The sequence below is a fragment of the Megalobrama amblycephala genome, linkage group LG2 (genome assembly GCF_018812025.1).
Source record: "Megalobrama amblycephala isolate DHTTF-2021 linkage group LG2, ASM1881202v1, whole genome shotgun sequence".
Classification (NCBI taxonomy): domain Eukaryota; kingdom Metazoa; phylum Chordata; class Actinopteri; order Cypriniformes; family Xenocyprididae; genus Megalobrama; species Megalobrama amblycephala.
This window is the reverse complement of record NC_063045.1, coordinates 31125022-31140765: the sequence shown is the minus strand read 5'-3', so window position 1 is coordinate 31140765 and position 15744 is coordinate 31125022. Positions and strand designations below refer to the sequence as shown.

At 37.7% G+C, this 15744-nt stretch overlaps 1 protein-coding gene across 2 annotated transcripts; it reads left to right on the top strand.

The window, feature by feature from the left end:
* The first annotated feature begins 680 nt into the window (after positions 1-680).
* Positions 681-14061, top strand: LOC125255195 (aminoacylase-1-like). Of its 2 annotated transcripts, XM_048170241.1 has the most exons (16): positions 725-831; positions 901-939; positions 1643-1786; positions 3930-3994; positions 4115-4219; positions 4296-4390; positions 5112-5188; positions 6796-6885; positions 7140-7196; positions 7293-7366; positions 10568-10617; positions 10706-10850; positions 10951-11019; positions 12953-13032; positions 13111-13171; positions 13330-14061. In XM_048170241.1, the coding sequence occupies exons 3-16, from the start codon at positions 1657-1659 to the stop codon at positions 13492-13494; spliced, it is 1263 nt and encodes a 420-aa protein (XP_048026198.1). In that variant the 5' UTR covers positions 725-831; positions 901-939; positions 1643-1656; the 3' UTR covers positions 13495-14061. The 2 variants fall into 2 exon arrangements, with proteins under 2 accessions (XP_048026192.1, XP_048026198.1); XM_048170235.1 differs by lacking the exon at positions 901-939 and having other exon boundaries at positions 681-831.
* Positions 14062-15744: the final 1683 nt, after the last annotated feature.

Sequence of the window (15744 nt, the reverse complement as noted above, 5' to 3'; positions counted from 1 at the left end):
AATAAAAAATATAACCAAACTTTCAATAGAAAGAGCAATGGGTAATTGGCAACTTTCTAGCCGAGTAACAAAAACGTAAAAGCCAACCTTAAAATTTTGTGTGGTTCTTATAGGGGATGTTGTTGTGATTTATCTCTGAGCTTGGTGTTTTTTAATCCCTGTGGAGAAAATCATTTTATTTCATTTCATCAGAAAGACAAACATTACTGTACCATTAAATTTAAGCTGTAGTGCATGGTTAAGATATCTCTGGATTACAGTCAGGACACTTTCCAAAGGGGAAATTTGAACTGCGTTGCATAGATAAGATATCTCCGGAAGGGGGATTAGGGCTGTGTGGTGCAGTTTGAGGTGTCTTGGCAAAAGGGGAGATTGAAACTGTGTTTATCAGTTTGAAGTGCCTTAACAGGTAGCAGTCCTGTCGTGCGAGGAAGATCCATTCTGATCCGCTCTGATGGATAGATCCGTTTAGATCCACTCTGATGGACAACAACAACAAACTCCCTAAGACTTCCTAGCTCTTCCATCCAGATAGCAAAATTCTCTGTTTTTACTGTTATTTCTATTCCTTATGTTCTATTTTTATTATTCTTTTTTTATGTAAAGCACTTTGAATTACCATTGTGTATGAAATGTGCTATACAAATAAAATTGCCTTGCCTTGCCTTACATCCACTGAACACCACTAGCCTTCAATGTGCGCATGCGCCTTAATACATTAAGTACGTAACGTAAATCTACGACGTCATCACGCTAGACTCTGATCGAGAGGGTATTTGGCATGGTCGAGCATAACAAGTAACGAGTTCAGCCGAGGACCCTGGAACAAAGGTAAGTTAGAAGTTACCTTTAGATATCTATTATGGAAGAAGACAGTCTCTGTAACGATGCCCTTCGCAGATTAAGACACAACTCAACTGTGAGCTCGAGCTGAGGCAGGTGAGTCGATGTGTCAAGCAGCAGAGCAGCTGTTATTGATGTAACGTTATAGATTTATTATTAACACACGACAATCAATAGAAGTGTTTGTCTGATTTAAAACGGGCTGCATTTGTTGTGCAGTGCTGTGCTGACAGCTTACTTTTCGTGACATTTGACCTGCGTTTATTAGAAGACCGTTATGTTTAACAACACGATCTCATCACGGTGAAATAAATGTGGGTTTGCATTTGTATCAAAATTAATTTTAAATGTCATTGATAGACTGTAGTTAAAGATTAGGTTGGGGCTCAAAGTCAACACCATTTTGTTAAAACGCTTGAGAACTAATTGTGGCCGGTTGCATACACTGCTAAGACTAGAGTTAAAAGGTTTTCTTTCCCCCCCTTTAAGACTATTCATAATTTTTTCAAGTAAGTTTACATAAAAGCGTTGACTGGTCTAATTTGAAACCCAAAAGAACGACTGCTCCTTGACTAACCAGTTGGTCATAGTTCTTAAGATACAGTCTTAACATAATGGCTGTGTATGCAACTGGCCCCAGAAAAAAAGTCAATCACAATAATTTGAACTGGACATAATATTTAAAAAGATGGCCCTTATTTTCTGTTAGCAGAATATAACTTGTGTATTTTGATTTCAGGGGTGAAATATGACCTGAACATGTGTGTATATGTTAATAATAAATGGTCTGGTTCTACAGCACAGTGGAGCAATATGTTGCCTGATAAAGATGGACCGAACGGAGGCGGAGGAGTCCGGGACAACACCGGGACAGAAGACCCTTCAGTGTCCCTGTTCAGAGAATACCTGCGGCTGAAGACTGTCCACCCGGAGCCTGACTACGGTACCTGAGGAGAGACCTTCTTACCTCACCAACAGGATATTAATAGTGTTTCACCATCTAGGTTTAGGTTTATGACTACAGTTAACCTTTGCCCAAGAATTTGTGCTGACCCCTAAGATGTCTAGAAATGTTGTGTAGGTAGGCAGATAACTAGTTTTAAGTCTGGCTGCTTTGCCTTGAAAGGTGTTGTAAAGCATTGCCAGTGACATCCATCCAAAGGGCATTAGTTGATCTCTGACCTCTGTCTCAAAGTGTTGAATACTAGGAGTAGGGTAATCACTCACTTGTATAAATGTTTAACCTAAATTGTTTGTTATAATATATGCTGAAATAGAAAAGAGTCTTAAAGGGAAAGTTTACCAAATAATGAAAGTGTCATCATTCTAATGACGTTCCAAACCTGTGTGACTTTTTTCCTTCTATGGAACGTAAAATTTAAACAGTGTTGTAGATATTGAACAATGTTGGTAACCAGGTAGTTTTGGGACTTCAATTGTATGGAGGGGGAAAAAAAAAAAACACAGACAATTCTCAATATTTTCTATGTTCTACTCATAGACTGTAAAAGGGTTCTACTGAAGAAAAAAAGTCATACAGGTTTGGAACGACATGAGCAACCAATTGTGGCATTTTGTAGGATGAAATAAAGTATTTTTGTAACATATTAATCATTTAAGTTCACACTAAAGGCTGATAAGCAGCTATTTAGTTTCTAGTTCGTTTGTTTACACCATTTATTCTTAACGCAGAACTAGTCAAGTAAATCATAATGTAACACAGTCACATGATATTTTGTTCGCATTTTTGTTTACTTTTTTATCTGGTAAGCAGCTTTTATAAACCATACCTGTTGAAAAGGCATGCATGTGAGTTGATCTTTTATTTTTGTTTCGTGGAACTGTCAGTTGTAATACATTTTCATTGAAATATGATACATAAATATTATGAAATAAAATAGTATTATATATGTATTTAACAAGGGGCATTAGTTTTATCAATTAGTGAATTTGTTTTTAATTATTTTTTTATTTATTATTTATTTATTTTTTAGATTATTTTTATTTATTTTATTTTATTGCTACTTATTAATTTTAAAAACGAATACAATAAACTGTAAAAATGTATTAATTTTACACTTATTTTAATCAATATTTTGAGAACACTTTATCTTAAAGTGACGTAGTTGCACGTTACATGTACTATGGTTGTACTTTAGTAATAACAGTAAGTTATGTGTAATTAAGCAACTAACCCTAAACTAAACCCTAACCCTATAGTAAATACATGTAGTTAAATAACATTACTCAGTATACTTGTGTAATTACATTGTAACAATGTCACCTTAAAATTAAGTGCAAGTTTTTTTTTTTTTTTTTGCTATTTTATTTCAGTTACTGAGGCTTTCGTAAATATTTTGTTTTTACATAGGGTTATATTTGGACTAAATTTAATGATGCAGTGCTTAAATATTTAGTCGTACATAAATTAGGTGCTCATATATGCCACAACTATATTGTAAATTGTGCATAGCTGGTGTAACCAGGCCCTGGTCTTTCTAATTTTCCTACTTTACAAACCTCCCCAAAGTAAAGAATGCAAATAGAGATTCAAGCGCAGTTCAGTGGAATAATTTATGGCATATTGTTCATTAATTTCCAGACAAAAAGGTGCATTGTCTTTTGTCAATAGTGAAGTGATGAATGAAGCACAGCTCAAACAGAAATCACTTTCAAACCAAAAAGCTTTCTGTTGGTCAAAGCTGTAAATCTGCGCAACCAACTTGAACGTGTCCTTATGTGACATTCCCAATCGTGTGGATTCCTGTTGAAATGACTGGATTTCACCCATGAATATTTACAGAACAACTGTAAATATGACCGTATCTTAATGTCTCTTTCACAGTGGGAGAGCAGAATAAAAAGAAAAATCAAATTCTTCTGATGTTTTTGTCAAGTGGTACAATATTTTACTGATGAATGTAAATAGAAGATGATAAAAAAAATTTACAACTTAGTCTCTGAAAGTGACGGATAATGATTATATGAGACACAACCTTTGGTTATATAACAAATGAAAAGTTGCTGAGTATCATATCTGGGATCTGTAAAATAAATCTGTCACTTTGTCAATCAATCATTGTCAGATGCTGCTTTAAGATTCCTGGAGCGGATGGCAGAGGAGCTTGGTTTACCCATGAAGAAAGTGGAGGTAATGATTTATGTGAAAGGAGTCGACTAATACCCTGTTCCTGGATCTGTCTAACTTTCATCATGTTCTCCATCATGCACATCCACATTAATTTAGCCTTACACCAACTCTGACTTTCAGGTGTGTCCCGGTCGAGTCGTCGCAATCATCACATGGGTCGGCACCAGGCCAGAGCTGAAGTCTGTCGTGCTGAACTCACACACTGATGTTGTTCCTGTGTATGAGGTACTGTCGTAACACATCAATCACTTCACAGATCAAACAACATCTCGCTTATATACTGTGTGTCCATCTGCTTCAGGAACACTGGAAATATGATCCATTTGCTGCTGTTAAAGATGCGGATGGCAACATCTATGGCAGAGGATCTCAGGATATGAAATGTGTCACGATACAGTGAGTTTGAAACACCTCCATTGTAGTCTTGAATTTTCTTCTGGGAACAAACACGTCAAAATATTCCTAATTTAAATAATTCCTGCCCAAGAAAATAAAGGGGCGGGGCCTGGTTGAGTTAGTAGTGTGTTGAAACTCGTGGTGATGGTAAGCGGCAGGACATTTCCCAAATCAAAGATCAAAGCGCTTGACCAATCACAACACATTGTCCCAACCAACCAATCAGAGCACATTGTGCTTTTTAAGAGGAGGGTCTTCATTGAGACAGGAACTAAACAGAGCTTTACTGACAGAGGTGCTGCAGCATTGTCAAATGTGGGTAAAATAATGTTTGTTGAACATTCAAGCATGATACCCTGTTCTAGTAGAGCCCAAAAACATAATCAAGACATTTGTGAAAAGGGCATAATAGGTCCTCTTTAAAATTACTTACGACTTTTGGTCTGACAAGCATTGTCTGAAAGTTTAGGATAGTGTAAAAAGCTTGGACTTTTGAAGAATGTCTTGTATTCTATCTTCTGTCTTTACAGCTTTAAGAGTAAAGTTAAAATTTCAATGGTATTTCCTGGGCAGTAAAGGTCTATAAGGTCAATAGTGTAGTAATGAATGAAGCACTACTCACACAGAATCACTTTTAAACTGAGCAGCTTTCTATTGGTGAATGCAACAAATTCACATGACCAACTTGAAGTTTTGAATTCTTGTTCATTTTGCCCTGCAGGTACATTGAAGCAATTCGCAGACTGAAGGCGGCTGGGAAGAGGTTTCCTCGCACTATCCATTTAACGTTTGTCCCAGGTCAGACCTTACCAATGTGCTCTGAAATTTGAGTGATGTACCTTAAGCGACCTTAACCTTAAATTTCACAGGCAAAATGGTCCATTGTCTGTTGTCAATAGTGTAGTGATGTACACAAACTCAGAAGTCACTGTCAAACCAAGCAGCTTTCTGTAGCTTTCAGCTTGAACCCATTGCTGAATCAGCGCGGGGAAATTTTTCACCCTCATATGAATTTCCTGATCACACGGATTCCTATTGAAATGATTTTTCCTGTGAAAATTTGGCGAAAAAGCAGTAAATGTGACCGCACTATAGTCAGGGTAGACGTTTCCATTCAATGTTGTGAATTTAGCTTGTGAGCAAAATTGGAATATCGCATAAAACATTTGCGAATAAAGCACATTTTCCATCCCATGTGTTCAAGAGAACAAAACTATCACTCCCTGGCAAATTGGCACAAAATATGTGTAATAAAAATGGAAGTTTCTGTAATCGAAAAAGAAACTGTGGCTCTTTTTCCTCCATCATAAATGAGTTGCGTCTCAGAGCGGCAGATCCAGTAAACGCTGTCATGTAATCTTCAGATGCTGGTGTTTGGGAACGCAATCATGTGAGATGCTTCTGGGAGGGAATTAAACCAAATCATTCTGATGACAGACTTTGGCTCACACGTTTAAGCAGGAACACACCAAGCCAACGGTCAGACATCGGGCAGTTTTTGTTTGTCGGCTGACTAATTTTTCTCAGTGTGTTCCACACCGTCGGCTGAATTTGGTCCTCGTCAGCTTTTTTTCAACATGTTGAATCGGCGTCGGAGCACGTCGGTCAGTCGGGCCATCTGATCATTCTGATTGACTGTTCAGCTACTGCCACCTGCTGGTATGGAAAGGCTGGATGTTTTTTTTTGTTGTTGTTTTTAATGCAATATCCCAAAATGCCTATAAAAATAGGTGGATGGAAACATAGCTAGCAACATTGCTAGCTACTAGCTAGCAACATAACTATTAGCTAACATAGCTAGTGACTAGATGCTCACTAGGCCTCATTCATGAAACATAGGCAGAACAACTTGCTGTGTAAATTTGTTTGTAGAACTGTTTGTTCTGCCTATGTTCACAAAACCATTTTTATGTAGAATGTTGTCACGAAACCCACGACACGCAAAAAAAACACAGCTCCGATCATGGCGTCCTCCTGTTGTTGAATGTCACACTTAAATGTCGTTGTTGTCGGCCGGCTTACATCACTTCAGAGTTCTTACTGGTGGTGCAAATGCAACCAGGAAAATGGCCCTAGGGGAAAATGTAGTTCTCGGGAAACCACCCTGGTGGCTAGCTCATATAATTGAGGTCCTATAACAACCCAGTGTGAAAGCCCATGAAGGTTCATATGAAACCAAAAATGCTAATAAAGAAACTTTTTGTTAGTGCATATGTATGTAATACCAATTTTTTGCATCAAAATACACAACAGCACAATCTATCAGAATGTATGTTTGTCCCTCGCATCCTCATTTTCATTGCATCAAATTAAACATCTCATCTGCCCTGACAAAAAGTTCCATTGGTGCTGCAAAAGAAGCCACTTTCCCTACAAACTTATGGTGTTTTTAATGTTCTCGACAGATGAGGAGGTCGGTGGTCACAAAGGAATGGAGACATTTGTGAAGCACCCTGAATTTCACAAGTTGAACATCGGTTTTGCCCTTGATGAAGGTAAACAATGCTGTAGATTCAGTCTTTTAGTTCCTGTGGGTGCTTTAGTACACTCAAAAATGTAGACAGCGAGGGGTGAATCGGTATGTACAGTTACACCATTCTGTTCACACCATGAACAGAAAGGGCATTCAAATACACAACAGTACCAGTCTGTGCAATTCAATCTGCATAAACTTCAATACAGTAAGCTGAATTTAAACAAGAACGCACCAATATTAAGAAGACTTCTTGCCTGTTTTATTTGTTCACAGGTTTGGCAAACCCAACTAATGCCTATACTGTCTTTTACGGAGAGAGAAACCCCTGGTGTGAGTATCACATATGCCAGTAGTCACATTTACTGTGTGTGTGTCTGTGTGTGTGTGTGTGTTTTCATGTTAATAAAGATGCGCTTTGGGCTGCAGGGATCACAGTCCGCTGTCCAGGAAGTCCAGGTCATGGTTCCAGGTTTGTGGAGAACACAGCAGCAGAGAAACTAGTGAGTGTGCATAGAATGTCATGTGACCAAACACACTGGAATCTGATGTTATAGGCAGTTGATGTGAAGTGTAATTTGCAAAGAAAAATGGCAATCAGTGATTTTCTCTCTTAGATTTTCCATATTTCTTACCTAACCCTTCCTAACCTTTTGTTATATATATATATATATATATATATATAACAAAACCCTTTGTTTATACACTGCTCAAAAAATTAAAAGAACACTTTTTAATCAGAGAATAGCATCAAGTCAGTTAAACTCCTGGGATATTGATCTGGTCAGTTAAGTAGCAGAGGGGGTTGTTAATCAGTTTCAGCTGCTTTGGTGTTAAGTAGAAGGTCGTAGAAGGTCCTTAACCCATCAGCAGGACCGGTATCTGCTCGTTTGAGCAAGGAGGAACAGGATGAGCACTGCCAGAGCCCTACAAAATGACCTCCAGCAGGCTGCTGGTGTGAATGTCTCTGACCAAACAATCAGAAACAGACTTCATGAGGGTGGCCTGAGGGCCCGACGTCCTCTAGTGGGCCCTGTGCTCACTGCCCGGCACCATGGAGCTTGATTGGCATTTGCCATTGAACACCAGAATTGGCAGGGTCTGCCACTGGCACCCTGTGCTTTTCAGATGAGAGCAGGTTCATCCTGAGCACAGGTGACAGATGTGAAAGGGTCTGGAGAAGCCGTGGAGAATGTTATGCTGCCTGTAACATCGTTCAGCATGACCGGTTTGGTGGTGGGTCAGTGATGGTCTGGGGAGGCATGTCCATGGAGGAACGCACAGACCTCAACAGGCTAGACAATGGCACCCTGACTGCCATTAGGTATCGGGATGAAATTCTTGGACCCATTGTCAGACCCTACACTGGTGCAGTGGGTCTTGGGTTCCTCTTGGTGCATGACAATGCCCGGCCTCATGTGCCGAGAGTATGTAGGCAGTTCCTGTAGGATGAAGGAATTGATACAATTGAATGGCCCCCACGCTCGCCTGACCTAAATCCAACACCTCTGGGACATTATGTTTCGATCCATCCGACGCCGCCAGGTTGCACCTCAGACTGTCCAGGAGTTCAGTGATGCCCTGGTCCAGATCTGGGAGGAAATACCCCAGGACACCATCCATCGTCTCATTAGGAGCATGTCCCGACATTGTCAGGCTTGCATACAAGCACGTGGGGGCCATACAAACAAAATTTCAGCAAAATGGACTAGCCTGCTGCATCATTTTTTCACTTAGATTTTCGGGGTGTCTTTGAATTCAGTCCTCTGTAGGTTGATAATTTTCATTTCCATCAAATGATGTGGCATCCTTTCGTTCATAACTCATTACCCAGTCCAAATCATTATAGATATCCAGCGTGATATTTTTCCCCATTGAGATCTGATGTGTTTTCAAAGTGTTCCTTTAATTTTTTGAGCATTGTGTGATATACAGTACAGTCCAAAAGTTTGGAACCACTAAGATTTTTAATGCTTTTAAAAGAAGTTTCGTCTGCTCACCAAGGCTACATTTATTTAATTAAAAATACAGTAAAAACAGTAATATTGTGAAATATTATTACAATTTAAAATAACTGTTTTCTATTTGAATATATTTCACAAAGTAATTTATTCCTGTGATGCAAAGCTGAATTTTCAGCATCGTTACTCCAGTCTTCAGTGTCACATGATCCTTCAGAAATCATTCTAATATGCTGATCTGCTGCTCAAGAAACATTTAATGTGTACAGTTGTACAAAATATTTGTGTACAATATTTTTTTTCAGGATTATTTGATGAATAGAAAGTTCAAAAGAACAGTGTTTAGATTTCAGATAATCTTTTGTAACATTATAAATGTCTTTACTGCCACTTTTGATTGATTTAATGCATCCTTGCTGAATAAAAGTATTCATTTCTTTAATTTCTTTTCAAAAAAATAAAAATAAAAATTCTTACTGACCCCAAACTTTTGAACGGTAGTGTATAATGCTACAGAAGCTTTGTATTTCAGATAAATGCTGTTCTTTTGAACTTTCTATTCATCAAGGAATCCTGAAAAAAAAAAAGTACACAACTGTTTTCAACATTGAAAATAATCATAAATGTTTATTGAGCAGCAAATCAGCATATTAGAATGATTTCTGAAGGATCGTGTGACACTGAAGACTGGAGTAACGATGCTGAAAATTCAGCTTTGCATCACAGGAATAAATTACTTTGTAAAATATATTTAATTAGTACACAGTTATTTTAAATTGTAATAATATTTCACAATATTACTGTTTTTTACTGTATTTTTAATTAAATAAATGTAGCCTTGGTGAGCAGACGAAACTTCTTTTAAAAACATTAAAAATCGTAGTGGTTCCAAACTTTTGGACTGTACATATATATATATATATATATATATATATATATATATATATATATATATATATATATATATAATATTATTATTATTATTATTATTATTATTCATAAAAAAATATTTTAAATTGATACAAAAAACTAATGTTCTTTTGACCTGAAAAAAAAATGTATCACTGTTTCCACAAAAATATGAAGCAGCACAACTGTTTTCAACATAAAATGTTTCTTGAGCATCAAATCAGCATATTAGAATGACTTCTGAAGGATCATGTGACACTGAAGACTAAAAGAGTAATGATGCTGAAAATTCAGCTTTGATCACAGGAGTAAATTACTTTTTACTATATATTCATATAGAAAACAGCTCTTTTAAATTGGAATAATATTTTACTTTTTTTATCTAATAAATGCAGCCTTCGTGAGACTTCTTTCATAATATTCTTACAGACCCCAAACTTTTGAATGGTAGTGTAATTCATACTTCTAATTGTCCATAAACATAAAATGAAAGATTTATAGAATCAATAAGCATGAATTAAGTCATATCTTCAGTCATTTGTGAGGGTGCAGCAAATGGGTGTTGAATATTGGAAACAAATGTTATTTTACACTCCATCTAAAACTACTTTAAACCGCATTTCCAGAATGTATAATAGTTGCGGATATAGTTTTCATGTTCAGACCTCATAGCAATTGAGAAACTACACAAAATATTTGTAATTTTAATAAATCTTTATGAACCAATGAACAAAGTTGTTTAAAGTTGTGATAAACTTGTTAATATACAAATATATAAATTTTAACCTAAACTTTTTTACTGTTTGTGATGCATCTGTCTCTGCTGTGTCACAGCGGCGAGTTATAAACTCTTTCCTGGAGTTCAGAGAGAAAGAGAAACACCGGTGAGCTTTATTCAGAGGTTCACTTTTAAACAGGGGGTTACAGGAGAGCTGGTAAATGTGAAAATACACCCATCTGTGTGATTTGCAGGCTGAACACCAATGAATGTTTCACTCTGGGTGATGTCACCACAATTAACATGACAATGGTGAAAGGGGGCGTGGCTTACAATGTGGTTCCAGCAGAAATGGACGTCAGCTTTGACTTGAGAATCCCACCCACTGTTAACCTGCAGGTGTGTATCTGGACCATTACATGGGACCTGTTTTTCTCCTTTTTATGAAATTAATTTGCTTTGAACTGATTGTCACTTCCAGTTCTGTTTTATTCTGCAGGAGTTTGAAGAGAAGATAAAAGCCTGGTGCAGAGAAGCTGGTGAAGACGTAACATATGATTTTGCACAGGTTAGGTTTATTTTTAAACAAAACACAATTCCAGCTGGCCTGATCTCATGTCTGGTTATTTCATGTGCCTGCCAGGAGACTTAGGGTCTGTTTACATGCACGATTTTCAACGTTCTGGGGGCCTGAAAATGCAAACTTTTGAAAACTGGTTATCATCTCTGTGTGAGCTACAAAAACATGAATTTGTGAAAACTGTGACATCATGCGCATGTGTATTATGTCTTCAGTCTATAGGAGCATAAGTGTTACTTTACAAAGTGACATCGCCAACTACTGGCCTGGCATGAATAATATAGCGTTTTTAGTCGTTTTCGCGGAACCATGTGAACGGGAATCATTTAGAAAATCTGTACACAAAAAAAAATGCAAACAGTAAACGTTTCAGTTTTTAGTGCATCCTAGTCGTGTAAACATACCCTAGATCTGTTGGATGATTTACCTTTGACATTAGCCAAAATTATGTGACACACAAAAATTAGTGAATACAAATATCTCATCATATGCAAACATACTATCACAAAAATTTACTTCAAATATTGGCTTGACAAAGCCTTGTCAAAAGTTGCTGATGCTGTTATTAAAAGTTGAAATAGTTTTAAAGTTATAAAAGCATGATGGTTGGATTGGTGATTTAAGAAGTTACTGGCCATAAATATTTCTTACTGCCATGAAACTATAATTTTTCATTATTTTTATTTTTTATATGTTAATTTATTAAATGTATTATATATTTTATTTTGCATGATTTAAAATAAATCTATTTAGAAAAAAGAAAATACTTGCATGCGTGTGGATCCTACCGGCTGTTGTCAACAATCTCACTGAATTATCACAATTAATGGAAAAAGGAATGTTTGGAAATGTAAACTGATTTCTTACTGACACACTACAGCAAAATATATAAATGCAAAACTGGCTTAAAACCATTTTTTTTGTGTGTGAAAATATTAACTTATATATAAATACACTATATTGCCAAAGGTATTGGGACACCCCTCCAAATCATTGAATCCAGGTGTTCCAATCACTTCCATGGCCACAGGTGTATAAAAAAAGCACCTAGACTGCTTCTACAAACATTTGTGAAAGAATGGGTCGCTCTCAGAATTCAAGTGTGGTACCGTGATAGGTTGCCACCTGTGCAATAAGTCCATTCATGAAATTTCCTCACTTCTAAATATTCCACGGTCAACTGTTAGTGGTATCAAAACAAAGTGGAAGCAATTGGAAACAACAGCAACTCAGCCACAAAATTGTAGGCCACGTAAAATCACAGAGCGGGGTCAGCGCATGCTGAGGTGCACATTGCCAGAAGTCTCCAACTTTCTGCCGAGTCAATAGTTTCAGACCTTCAAACTTCATGTGGCCTTCAGATTAGCTCAAGAACAGTGCGTAGAGAGCTTCATGGAATGGGTTTCCATGGCCAAGCAGCTGCATCCAAGCCTTAAATCACCAAGTGCAATGCAAAGCGTCGGATGCAGTGGTGTAAAGCACGCCACCACTGGACTCTAGAGCAGTGGAGATTTGTTCTCTGGAGTGACGAATCATGCTTCTCTGTCTGGCAAACCGATGGATGAGTCTGGGTTTGGCGGTTGCCAGGAGAACGGTACTTGCCTGACTGCATTGTGCCAAGTGTAAAGTTTGGTGGAGGGGGAATTATGGTATGGGGTTGTTTTTCAGGGGTTGGGCTTGGCCCCTTAGTTCCAGTGAAAGAAACTGTCAATGCTTCAGCATACAAAGACATTTTGGACAATTTCATGCTCCCAACTTTGTGGGAACAGTTTGGGGATGGCCCCTTCCTGTTTCATCATGACTGCACAGCTGGCCTGCACAGAGTCCTGACCTCAACAAACATATATATATATAATATAAAAAAAAGATGTTTGTCCACATGATTTAGTTTCATATCTGCTTTTTCCACCCTGCTTTTCAGAAACACATGGACCAGAATTTCACGTCCACAGAGGAGAGTGACCCCTGGTGGCACGCGTTCAGCTCTACCTGCAAAGCCATGTGAGAAAGAAGCACAGACATTTTGTGAGCACGTGTGTTTTTAGTTGAATGTATGTGACCCTGTCCTTCTCGTGATAGGAATGTGACTCTGAAAAAGGAAATCTTCCCTGCTGCCACAGACAGTCGCTTCATCAGGGAAGTAAGTGAATTTCACTTCTGTCTGCAAGAACAACGAACCTGGCACATTCTCTAACAAGAATCTAAAATTATCCTACACTATGTTAAATATATTAGCAAATATATGAGCATATTATGCTCATAAATGTTGTGTAACATAAGAATTGTGTGTTTTTGTAGGAAGGTCTTCCTGCCATCGGTTTCTCTCCGATGAACCTCACCCCCATCCTACTTCATGATCACAACGAGTACTTGAATGAGCAGGTGTTTCTGCGGGGCATCCAGGTGTACGAGCGCCTTGTGCCGGCCCTAGCCAGTGTGGAACCTCTGACCGGAGAAGTGTAAATCAACACTCTCTGAGTCTCCTTCTTTAAATCTCTCTCACACACAGCTGCTTCTGCTCACCGTGCTGATTTTCGCACATATCGAAAAATACTTCTGCAGTAACACCAAAGATTGGGCTGATCCCATATAATGAAGATCTTAATGAACTCACTTCAACTCAGGAGTTCCTTCCTTTCAATGATGTCTTAGAAATGCTTTTAAGTCTTATTTGTCAGGTGATAACCAGAATTAGAAGCTGCTATAATTGATAAAGGTTATAAATTCAACACTTAATTTAGGCACTTTGTGTCTCTTATATCTAATGAAAAAAGGAAATGATTTCAGAGACTCTAATCATATAGCTGTGCTTGCCATAGATGCATTATATTTTTTTAATACAAATAATTATGATGCAAAAATAATGTTATATATACACTGAAACTGTGTGTGGGTCATTGATTACTATGATACTACACAATAATAATTATACACAATTATACTGAGGCACATTTCATGTGTTCGAAATCTCTTTAATTGACTGGTGCTACTTTGCCCTCCTGAATAAACAAAAAGGGTACCATATATCAACACTGTCTGAAATTATTATTATTGATGTGTGTATTATATTATTTTTCTTAAGAGAGCTTGAAATAATGAAATGCAATTATGTAATTAATGTATGTCATTAATTTATAAGTCAAATTATTTAATTTAGCTTAATTATTAATTTTATTATTTTAAGTTAGTCACAGCAAGTTTGTCACTCAAATAAATGTAGCTGTAAAGTTTTAGTTTGAAGGTGAATTTTATCTTTCCCCTGCTTGAGAAACCAATGTGTTTTGGAATTGGGTTTATGACATTTCTATTTTTCTGTTTTTATTTTGTCTTCAAACACTGTTATTAGCCTGTTGTTATAATCAAATCCCGGTCTTCCACAATTACCCAGATTAAACTTTTTAATGTTTCTATATTTCATCATGGGCTAAGGCTACTATTAGACATGCTACTGGATGGATGGATAGATATTCTAATATGTATCCTATAGATATATAGTATTTTTACTCTTGATTCCAGCTTGATTGGAAACAACACACAATAAAACACAAAACAATACAAAAATTTTCAATGCACGTCACACATGCTCTTGGTAAACAAATATGATTAAACATTTTTTTTTTTACATTAAACACTTTTGATTAAACATTTCCAATACAGTTTTAATGTGATATTCACAAGAATAAAAAGGTGTTTATCTGTTTGCTTTAACAAAAACCCTGGGACATAAAATATCCAGAAAAACAGTAATACAATATAAACAGTAAGTCAAGTTCAGTTCATTTCAATTCAAATTCTTTATTGTCATTGTTATAAATAACAATGAGATAACATTAGAGAATCCTACAACGTAAAAAATGAATGGAAATGAAAATTATCAACCTAGAGAGGACTGAATTCAAAGACACCCCGAAAATCAAAGTGAAAAAATGATGCAGCAGGCTAGTCCATTTTGCTGAAATTTCACTGCAGCAACTCAAAATGGTACTCAGTAGTTTGTATGGACCCCACGTGCTTGTATGCAAGCCTGACAATGTCGGGACATGCTCCTAATGAGACGACAGATGGTGTCCTGGGGTATTTCCTCCCAGATCTGGACCAGGGCATCACTGAGCTCCTCTACAGTCTGAGGTGCAACCTGGTGGTGTCGAATGGACCGAAACATAATGTCCCAGAGGTGTTCTATTGGATTTAGGTCAGGCGAGCGTGGGGGCCATTCAATGGTATCAATTCCTTCATCCTCCAGGAACTGCCTGGATACTCTTGCCACATGCATTGTCATGCACCAGGAGGAACCCAGGACCCACTGCACAAGTGTAGGGTCTGACAATGGGTCCAAGGATTTCATCCCGATACCTAATGGCAGTCAGGGTGCCATTGTCTAGCCTGTAGAGGTCTGTGCGTCCCTCCATGGATATGCCTCCCCAGACCATCACTGACCCACAACCAAACCGGTCATGCTGAATGATGTTACAAGCAGCATAACGTTCTCCATGGCTTCTTCAGACCCTTTAACGTCTATCACCTGCCAATTCTGGTGTTCAATTGCAAATCCCAATCGAGCTTCATGGTGCCGGGCAGTGAGCACAGGGCCCACTAGAGGATGTCGGGCCCTGAGGCCACCCTCATGAAGTCTGTTTCTGATTGTTAGGTCAGAAACATTCACACCAGTGGAGGTGCTGGAGGTCATTTTGTAGGGCTCTGGCAGTGCTCATC

Excerpts from the sequence above, each read along its gene's own strand:
- LOC125255195 (XM_048170235.1), top strand. The coding sequence starts at position 1,657 with ATGTTGCCTGATAAAGATGGACCGAACGGAGGCGGAGGAGTCCGGGAC. Across the intron at positions 7,197-7,292 it reads CGGAGAGAGAAACCCCTGGT|GGATCACAGTCCGCTGTCCA; the intron begins GTGAGTATCACA and ends TTTGGGCTGCAG. Across the intron at positions 13,172-13,329 it reads ACAGTCGCTTCATCAGGGAA|GAAGGTCTTCCTGCCATCGG; the intron begins GTAAGTGAATTT and ends GTGTTTTTGTAG.